The 9,931-nt window shown below is 53.9% G+C and overlaps 2 protein-coding genes across 2 annotated transcripts in view; one reads left to right on the top strand and one right to left on the bottom strand.

Moving 5' to 3' along the window:
• The window catches only part of LGALS1 (galectin 1), a 5,045-nt gene extending 1,295 nt beyond the window's left edge, over positions 1-3,750 (top strand). The window contains exons 2-4 of the mRNA XM_026657589.1: positions 1,444-1,523; positions 3,051-3,222; positions 3,530-3,750. Of these exons, the coding sequence (XP_026513374.1) occupies positions 1,444-1,523; positions 3,051-3,222; positions 3,530-3,676 (399 nt within the window). The 3' untranslated portion in view covers positions 3,677-3,750. The remainder of the gene's footprint in view (positions 1-1,443; positions 1,524-3,050; positions 3,223-3,529) is intronic.
• Positions 3,751-6,705: 2,955 nt separating this feature from the next.
• On the bottom strand, positions 6,706-8,018 carry LOC112106735 (urotensin-2 receptor-like). The gene has a single exon (XM_026657516.2). It carries the CDS (start codon positions 7,786-7,788, stop codon positions 6,706-6,708), a length of 1,083 nt encoding a protein of 360 aa, XP_026513301.1. The 5' UTR covers positions 7,789-8,018.
• Between the last annotated feature and the right edge of the window lie 1,913 nt (positions 8,019-9,931).

Here is a 9,931-nt window from a genome sequence, read left to right as displayed (position 1 = left end):
ACCGGCGGCCAGAGCGCCGGGAGCAGGGCGGAGAGCCCGGCGGGGGCTCTCCGCTCTCCCACCGGCGGCCAGAGCGCCGGGAGCAGGGCGGAGAGCCCGGCGGGGGCTCTCCGCTCTCCCACCGGCGGCCAGAGCGCCGGGAGCAGGGCGGAGAGCCCGGCGGGGGCTCTCCGCTCTCCCACCGGCGGCCAGAGCGCCGGGAGCAGGGCGGAGAGCCCGGCGGGGGCTCTCCGCTCTCCCACCGGCGGCCAGAGCGCCGGGAGCAGGGCGGAGAGCCCGGCGGGGGCTCTCCGCTCTCCCACCGGCGGCCAGAGCGCCGGGAGCAGGGCGGAGAGCCCGGCGGGGGCTCTCCGCTCTCCCACCGGCGGCCAGAGCGCCGGGAGCAGGGCGGAGAGCCCAGTCGCGGCCCCGCTCTCGGGCCGGAGCGCCCCGCCGCGCCACCCCCCTCCAGGCGCCGCCCCAAGCACATGCTTGGTGGGCTGGTGCCTGGAGCTGGCCCTGTCTGCTGCTGAGGCTCTGGTCATTGGCAGGTAGCCCTCTTTCTCCTGCTTCCCTAGTGGTGCAGAGGAGGAAGAGCAGTTCAGAGAAACTCTAGGCTGGTAAAAAGTTGCTGATCTGCGAGCGCTGGGAAACTAGGTAGGGCAGAGGGGTTCTGGCCACAGAGCAGGGCTAGCACATTCAGTGGTTACCTTGTGTTCAGACCTGGCCTGGGGGAGCAGTTCTGCAGGAGTGAGTTCAGTTGCACATGCCCACCTCAATCCTAGCTCTGAGGCTGCGACAAGAAGCTCAGTTAATACTATTTGGGTTACCCGGGGGATGCAGACAAAACCATTCAGACCACCCCACCATACAAACACACCCTTCACAGTAGCTATCCTGGGACAAAAGCTTCAGCTGCTACCAACCCACAACAGGGCTGCAACCAGTGGTAGGAGTCTGTGCTCATACCTAACCAAAGGGGCTTCTGCTCCGATGCAGCTGGGCTGGTGTGTGAAGACTTGGGAGCTGCTAAGTGAGGGGGGGTGGGAGTGCGTGGCCAGAGCTGTCTTGCGTATGGGGTGTGTAGTTGGGCTTAGATTTCAGGAGCCATTTAGGACTCATGTTTGTGGAGGGAAGCCAGGTGGGGTAAGATTTCCCCCTTGTAGAATAAGTTAGTTTCCATAGGGGAGCAGCTACTATGTTGGGGAAGCAGTGAATGCCCCAACCGTTATAGGTCGCTCCTCTAATGGGTGTAGTCTTTGGCACTCCTCCTTGGGTGTGTGGGTGGTGGAGCCTGTCTCTCACTGCCTTCTCCTGTCCCCAGCACTTGTCCCCAAAAAGCTCAGTCTCTCACTTCCATACCTATGCCCCATTTCCTACTGCAGGCTGGGTGGGGTGCAGGAGGGGAGCAGCTAACAGAGCCAGAACCCACGGGACTAACTTGTCCCTCTCTGGATTCCTCAGGGAATAGTTTGTTCCAACATGGGTCTCAAGGCTGGAAAGCGCATTGGTGTGAAGGGTGAAATCTCTGCAGGTGCCAAGAGGTAAGTCATGCTGGGGGAGAGGGGGAATGTACAGAGGGGTCTAGGGAACATGGCAGGACCTTTTTGACTATGGGGTGGAGGGAAGGATTCCCCCTTGCTGTGGGAGAGGGGAGTGGCTTTGAAAGGGTTAATGCCTAAAGCAGCACTTTCCAGTGAGTCACTACCTAAAATACATGGAGGCAATCTCTCCCCCCCACACCCCTTCTGCCAAGAGGATAAGTAGAACCAGATGCAAGTCCACCAGTCCCCTCCCCTAGTAGCAACCACATCCCCTGTAGTGCAGAGAGGGGAAATGGAGTAGCTCAGTGTGAAGAAAGGAGATGGCCTCCCTCAGGGTGTGGTGAGCAGGCAGGTGGGGCTTTTGGTTGGAGGAGGGCAACTGGATCTGAAGGAGCTCCTCCAGCTGCAGACCTGTGGTGCAGCTCTGCCAGGCAGAGGCAGCCTTGATAGAGTTGGTGCCTAGACATACCTGTGGGGGGGTCTACTCAGCAAAATAAAAATCCCCACAAATGGCAATCTTTCAGCATCATAGCATGACCCCAAGTCTCTAGCAAGTGTGAAATATCAGAACGGGACAGGGGGGTAATAGGAACCTATATAAGAGACCCAAAAATCAGGACTGTCCCTATAAAATTGGGACATCTGGTCACCCTACTCTAGACCCGGGCTCTGAGATTCACTGCTCTGATTTGTTCTGGGGTTTATTTTGCTGTGTAGACTTGCTCTCTGAGGGCCTCTACTCTCTCCAGCATGTCTGGCCACCAAAGCCCAGCGAGTCTGCGTCCCCTTTGTGTGTGGTTGGCAGGGCTTTCCTGCCTTGTGGGAGCAGAGTTTGGCTCCCACCCTGGGAACAGACCGGCATTCCAAGGAGCAACATGCCCCAACTCTTCCCACTCCCTTTGAAGTGTGATAGCATCTTGCACAGCCTTCTGTGCTGCCTCTCCCTAAACAGTACGCTCTTGTCTGTATGACTGAGAGCCCCAAGGGAGGGAGGAGCCCCATAGGGAAGAATGGCTCTTCCCCTGGAAGAGCCTGTGGGATGAGATGTGCTTATTAATAAGTCAGTAATTGCTTCAACTGCCTCTGTGGTGGAAGGTGGCAGCTGATTAACGGGGAACAGCAACAATTGCTCGTTTAGGACAGGAAGGGAAGAATGTAGCACCCAACTGAAACCCCAGGGGGACCTCAGGGTGCAGAATGTAATTCTCCAAGCTGGTCAGGGCTAACACCCCACCCTTTCTCTTCTGAAAATTGCTGTGGACCCAAGTATCCAGGGCCTCTGTCTCTAGCCAAAAGACCGCACCCTGCTGGGGCAGTGCCTCAGGGGAAAGAGTAGGGACTCACTCCTGAATTCCTCCTGCAGAACCCTAGGGCTTTCTTGAAGGGCTCCTATACAAATTCTGACCTGGTGCTGGTCAGATTGAGGTGACCCCCAAGGCCACAGAGGTAAGAGTATATGGTGCTGCTGCAGTCCAGGCTGCCATGCATGAGGCTGCCATTTTCTCACTAGTTTCTTCTATCTTGCAGCTTTGTGCTGAACCTAGGGAAAGACCAAGCCAACCTAGTGCTGCACTTCAATCCACGTTTTGATGTTCATGGGGATGTCAGGACCATCGTGTGCAACTCCCTGGACAAAGGAGAGTGGGGTGCTGAGCAGAGAGAATCAGCCTTCCCCTTCCAGGAGGGCACCAATGTGGAGGTGAGGCCTGGAATGACCTGGATCTGGGTGGTGTCCCTGTGCATGAGACACACTCAGCTGTGTCCCTGAAAGGGAGGGCTGAAGTATTACACAGAGGGGGCTCAGTCTAAAGTTGGGCAGGAGCCTGTCTGGGCAGGAGGCCACACCCACCTCTCACATATCCATGCTGGTGAGGCAGAGTCCTGACCACCAGTAAGCAGCTGCTCCAGCCCCATGCTCTAGCTTAAAGATCCTGCTACTTGGGCAGGAGGAGAAGATGGGCATCTAGCAGACCCTGGCAGACATGTTCTCTGTTCCTCTCTTGCAGATCTTCATCACTCATGACCCAAGTAATCTAACAATTGCTTTGCCAAACAACCATCAGTTCAAGTTCCCTAACCGGTTGGGTCTCCAGGTCATCGACTTCCTGAATGCAGAAGGTGACTTCAAAATCAAATCCATCCAGTTGGAATAACTCCCCACTCCTCACACACCAAAGGGATATTTAAAAGGAAACACAATAAACACCACTGAATTTGGTCTACTAAACCAACTAGCTCTTTCTTGTGTCTTCTGCATTTCCCACAGCACTCCACATCCATTCCTGGGTCTGTCACTTCCTTCTGTCAGATCTGATGGCACCTTGTGTAGCTGAGTGGGATTGGGCCAGCTTTTGGCTTGTTGTCCCCAGAGAGGCTATTGGACACTGGAGGGTGGACTTCCTGAAGGACCAGGATAATGTGACCAAAATATCAATAACAGAAAGTACTTCTATAGCAGGGTGGCTGTGCCTGGCACTAATGAATGCAAGAGCAGGTCTTTGCTCTACTTAGCTTATTGCACTAAAAAATTTTAATATCAGGATCTAGCTTCACACTCATTCAGACTGAAAGGAGTCTGGTAAATGTGTCTAGTCCTGACTCTACACATCACTAAACACTGCAGAACTGCTCAAGAGGTCTAAGACCTTGACTAGAATAACAGGGGTTGCTCCCATGTCAACACTGAATGTGTACAGAGTTGTATGGAGGCACAGGAGTGGGGTGTACTAGGTTGTCTCACTTCTACCTACATTTGTTTGTGAAGGCCCATCTCACTCCCACAACACCGACTGTACTGTCCCCCAGGGTTGCTAGCCATCCTGAAGTAGCACTAGTGTAACACCAACAGACCCCGGTCGGCAGTGGGCAGGATTGAACTGGGGCCTTCTGGAGCTTAATGCATGAGCCTCTACTGCATGAGCTAAAAGCCAAGTGGCTATTAGCTAAGGCTGTAGAGCAGACTCATTTTATATCTCTCTCTAAGTGGTCTCTGTGCCACTAGATGGGACAGAACACCACACCCAGAGGTGTGTGGGTTACACTAGGAGCAGTACAGAACTCCTTTTCCAGTCATAGTCTCAAAGATAATTGACCTATTATCCCTGCTTCATGTGCACCATGTCCATGTTAGACTACACTAGGGTCTCCCTCTACTAGTTTACTTTGAATTCCAAGCATGAAATCTATGTGGCACTTAAGCCTTGTACACACTACCACTTATGCCAATATAGCTATGTTGTTCAGGGGTGTGAATAAGCCACCTGAGCGACGTTAGTTACTGACCTCAGTGTCAGTGTGGACAGCACTATGTCAGCAGGAGAGCTGCTCCCACTGACAGCTGCTGCCACGCGGGGAGGTGGTTTTATGATGCTGACGGGAGAGCTCTCGCCTGGTGGCTGGAGAGTCTTCACGAGGTGTACTGCAGTAGTGCTGCTGTAGCGCTTTGAGTGTAGACTAGCGTGTCGGGGCTTGCAGACTAATAACTCTGGAGGTGGAAGCAGAGGCTAGCATGCTTGCTCCTGCACAGACCCATCAGAGATTGTAGGTGGTAGGGGGAAAATAAGGGGCCACAACAGTGGGCTCTGATTGTTTTGTGGCACCCATAAGAGCCAATCTCTATGCTGCTTTCCTGTGTGCAGATAAGGTAATGCAGTGTGCTGGCTGGGCTACAGCATGCTACTTCTACCCCTGCCCACATCTGCCCGTTCCCACAGCAAAATTATACTGCACTGTCAGCACTGAGTGGGAGCCACACTCCTACTCCCAGCAGCTTAAAGCCAGGAGCTGCTGCCTATGGCAAGCCATGTAAGCTGTGCTTTTGTTATCCCTGTTAAGGAGCCAGGAACTGTGCGCCTCTTTCAGGCTAGTCCTGGGTGGTGTGACTCTCACCACTCCCCGCTCCTTCCATCTTGGGCATGTGATGATGAGGCATGTTACAAACACATGATACATTCCTCCCCCTGCTGTGGGTAAGCCAGTCTGCTGGACTGAGCCTGGCCCTGCCCTCCACCGGGTGCTACCCCCCTCCTGCTGGAGCTGTGCTGCCTCAGAAGCAAGGGCTGGCCATGGGTGGGGAACATGGATAAGTTTCTCTATTAAAATATCTGAGGGGAAAGCCAGGGACTCTGTCCCCATATTCATGCTAATTTCTAAATAGGGCCAAACTAAGGCAATTCCCAGCCTGCCCCTGTGCCAAAGCCATGCCCCTCTTGGGGGTTTTAGCAGCAGGGACCACCCACAAGAAAACTGTCTACTGGGCTGGCCAGGGGCCTGCTCTTTCGGCCAGGGAGGCTTCACCCTGCTCCCTAGACCATCACTCCCTGTCTTCAGGCAGACAGGTATCTCCAGGAGGAGGTAGGACAGTCTCTCCACCTGTCTGAGCTGGACTCTCTCTGACCCTGCCGATCCCTGCAGTGGGGAATTCAGTCCCTCCCCCATTAAAATGAATGGGAGCTGTTCATACTTCCCCTAGCCCTTGTTTCAGGCCATCTCACGCAAACATCAGCACGTTGGTCACACCTGGAACCCCATTTATTTTCCTGAAAGCTGAGATTCCAGGAGCCAGGCCCCTTAGTCCAGCCTTGATGCTAAATTGGGTACTGCTGGAAATGACTCTGCAGTCTAATCTCCCCAGAGCCTGCTGTGAGTCATTGCTAGCCAGAGCTCGCTAGGGCTCAGCCTGTTGCCAGAGTGGAGAGAGCAGGCTTCCCTGCTAGAGGCACTAATAGCACATGTGTCTGTGCCCCTGTTTGGAATCAGCTGCTGGGCCTCCTGCTCCCTCCACCTGCTCACTTTTTGGTGAGAGGCCTCCAATGGTGTGTCTAGAAGAGGAAAGCCTAGGGTTGAATTCCCTTTCTCCCACCAGCAGAGGGCCCAGTAAGGATCCAAGAGGATTAGCATTCAGAGGAGCGTCTCTTTCTTGGAGAGCCCTAAGGGCTGGTAGTAGGTTAAGTGGGTGGGAGAGCCGGGGGCTATAATGGACAGTGAATGAGCAGGGGCTCTGAGACATTTGGGAAGGAGAAGGTACCAGGGCAGACACCATCACTGCTGCTCGGTAAGAGAACAGGAGACACTGCAGGTAAGTACAGAAGGCAGAGCTGGAGATGTATTTAATATTCCTTGGGAGACTACTAAGCAGCAGCAGAGAGCTGCATTAAGTCCTGGCTGCAGTTGTTCTTGGAGTTTAATTGCCGGAGGTTCCCCCCTGCCTTCCTTTCCCAAGCCCCCTGCCTGGCAGTCCCTTGGAGGCCATGGGCATGCCTTCTGCTTGGACCCTACCCTGCTTCCCCATCAGGAAGAGGACCTGCTCCCCTGCCTGCCTCTCCCCACTATGGGCCAGGTGCTCGCGGTAGTTCCGGGTGAGCAGGGTGTAGAGGAACGGGTTGATGCAGCTGTTGCCGTAGGTCAGGCAGGTCACTCCAAAGTTGAGGTATGCCTGGGTGGTAGGGCTGATCCCCAGGCCCTCACTCCAGTACAGCTTAGCGAGCTGCCAGGCCCAGAAGGGTACAAAGCAGGCCCAGTAGGCTGCGATGATGCTGAAGATCCTGGAGAACAGCTTCTGCTTCAAGGTCGGGCCTGTCACCCATGGCTGCATGGCCGCCACTGAAGTCCAGTAGGCTCTGGCAAGGCGGCAGTACAGGAAGCCTAGGATCAGGCCAGGAGCTAGAATGCTGGTGGTGAAGAGCACCGTGAGGTAAATGCGGAAGGCCTCGGGCGTCCAGGTGGGGAAGCAGATCCGCTTGTTGTGGCTGCCACTGTCCCGCAGTTGGATCATGACCATCATGGGCACAGTCAGCAGCAGCGAGAGGAGCCAGAGGGCCAGGCTGGTGAGTTTGCGGCAGCTGTTCCCGGCTTGCCTGGCCCTCAGTGGCCTGGTCACTGCCCAGTACCTCTCCAGGCTCATGGCTGTCAGCAGGAAGATGCTGGCATGCATGGTGAGGAGGTCCAGGCTGAGCAAGAGTCTGCAGCCCACATCCCCAAAGAACCAGTCCTGGGCAAAGTATGTGCATACCACGAAGGGGATGGTGGAGAGGTAGAGTAGGTCAGCCAGAGCAAGGTTGACCACATAGACACACAGGGAACCAGCTGAGCGGCCAGACACGCCTCTGGATGTCACCACTAGTGTGTAGACATTCCCTGTCATCCCAAAAAGGCACATGATTGTCAGGATGGTGCCCAAGAGCCCAGTAAGTGGGCTATCCTCTTCTAGGTTAGTACCATCATCTGAGAAATTACCACACTGAGCTTCCTCTCCCCCCTCTGCCATCACTGGCCCAGGGTCACAACACACGTTCTGGTAATGAGAGAAACTACAGCATGCACTGCCAGAGATGCATTTCCCCTTGGTGTGTGGTACTCTTGTAGACTCAATGTGGGGACAGCTGGGGAAGGAAGGAGTGAGAAGAGACCTTGGCTGACCTGACACCAAAACAGTCAGGGAGAGTCTATTTCTCACACCAAACAATACAGCTCATTAGGTTGTCCCAATCCTTTACAAGCCCGGCTCAGCAGGATTCCTTACCAGTTGTCAGCCCCATGGAGTTGAGAAGAGGCGTATGCCTTCAGATCCAGGGTAGCCAAATACGCTTCCATGTATGGTGAGGTGCCATCGGCTCTCTTCATCTTCTTCTCCCCTCCCTAGTGTTCACTGGCCCTTGGAGACCAACAGAAATTCCTCCTCAGTGGGCAAGTAATTTGTCTTTATCTGGATCTCTCCTTCCTCTTAGCTCAGAGAAAACCACAGGAAAATTGTGATTCCCCCCAAAACTATCCCATCATCCCCTCCGCGGAGGAACTTGTCTAACTCACAGCTTAACACCCAAGTGTCAATGCTCTCAGAGTTTGTACTGAGCTCTTAGCCACTAGGTGAGGAATAGCATTAGATTTCTCCCCCTCCTCCACCCACTTTCAGATCTTTCTCCTTTTCTTTCCTTTTTCTTTTTCTTTTCACTCTTTTGGTCCTGCCTCTAATTTTCCCCTCTGCAGCTGCTACTTCTTCTTTCACTCCTTTTAAGGAGGCTTTAGGCGTAGGATGACACTCCTACTCCCTTGGCTGGCTGAGAGCGTCAGGGAAAGTCATTGCATCCCAGAGTCAGACTAGAAATGCCAGGGTCAGTGTTGGAAATGTGTTAATAGGGAACAAGTTGTCAGGGCAGCCAACACACTGTTTTTCTGCCCCTAACCTGGAAGGGGATGGGAAAAGAGGCATATGTGCTGCTTCCTTCTCCAAGGGGGTCCTGGGTGGACTGGACACACTGTGGAGTGGCATTGGGGGTTGAATCAATGAAGTAGGTGCTTTGCATTGTAAAGCCCCACATATGCCCCATCAATAGTCATACACTGGTGCAAGATTTCCCACTGCTGCTGATGGGGCTGCAGTCCACCACTTGTCCCATTTTCAATAGCACTTCAGGGGGTGTGAGCACCACTCCTAGACACCCAAAGGGCTGGTATCTTTAGACCCCCAAAGTGTGATACCCTGTCCCCTACCCCTCAACCCAGTGTACCTACAATGGGGTGCCTATGTTTGCATCACTGCCCCCTAGTGGAATATGAGGGACCGGCCTTTCTAGAGGGTAGCTTCCCTTTGCTAGAGTAGCTATTGGAGCTGCTCCTTCCTTTAGATATGGGATGAACTGGATTGTGCTTGTCCACACACTCTGCTACGTCTTACTGCCCTTCCCACATCCATCCCCTTTGCCCAGACATATGCCATGTTAGCTATCCAGTTGGGGACAGCCATGCTTTGAGGCTGGGGTTACATAAGCAAAGCCTATGTTTGCATAGTATAGACCTACATGTAACCCAGACTTATCAAATGTACCATTGTGTGTATATTGGGGAGGCTTCTTGGGAGCCTCCTGATCCACTGGATTCCATCCTCAATATTGTTGCTTGTCTGCGCTGAAGCCAAATCCCTGATTGTATCTAGTTATTGGCAGTATGGCAGGGATTAGAGTGTACAACAGCAGGCGGGGGAAGCAGTCTGTACAGGGTCTATAATGCCCTCACCACTGTAGTATCTGAGTGCCATCCCAGGATTCACTAAGCACTGTGACCAATATGTGTCCCATTTGGTGCATTCTCTCGCGCTCATCCTCTCCCCAGGGGGAGAATTAAGTGTGCAGTGGAGTGTTTTGTTTTGGTAAGGTTTTGTTTCGGGGGGGGGGGGGTGTTCTTTTTAATGTACACACTGCTCTGTTTTTCGTGGAGAAGGCAGGGCAAAGAAACGCACCTTGCACTTACAGAGGAAGGGGTGGGGTTTGTGTTTGGTCCTTAGTTCCTGGGGGAGTTCATGCCACAATCTCAGACCAGCCCCCGAGAGAGCTCTGGCTCCTGCACAGATGAGCTTTACCCTCATGGAAGAAAGTGCCATCGTGCCAGGGGAGCAAGGCGGTTGACCACCGTCT

Source organism: Terrapene carolina, unplaced genomic scaffold (genome assembly GCF_002925995.2).
Source record: "Terrapene carolina triunguis isolate 2854851 unplaced genomic scaffold, T_m_triunguis-2.0 Scaffold247, whole genome shotgun sequence".
Lineage (NCBI taxonomy): Eukaryota > Metazoa > Chordata > Testudines > Emydidae > Terrapene > Terrapene triunguis.
This window is presented reverse-complemented; position numbering and strand designations above follow the sequence as displayed.

Bases quoted from the DNA above. Each gene is read 5' to 3' on its own strand.
- LOC112106735 (XM_026657516.2), bottom strand. From the start codon at position 7,788: ATGGCAGAGGGGGGAGAGGAAGCTCAGTGTGGTAATTTCTCAGATGAT.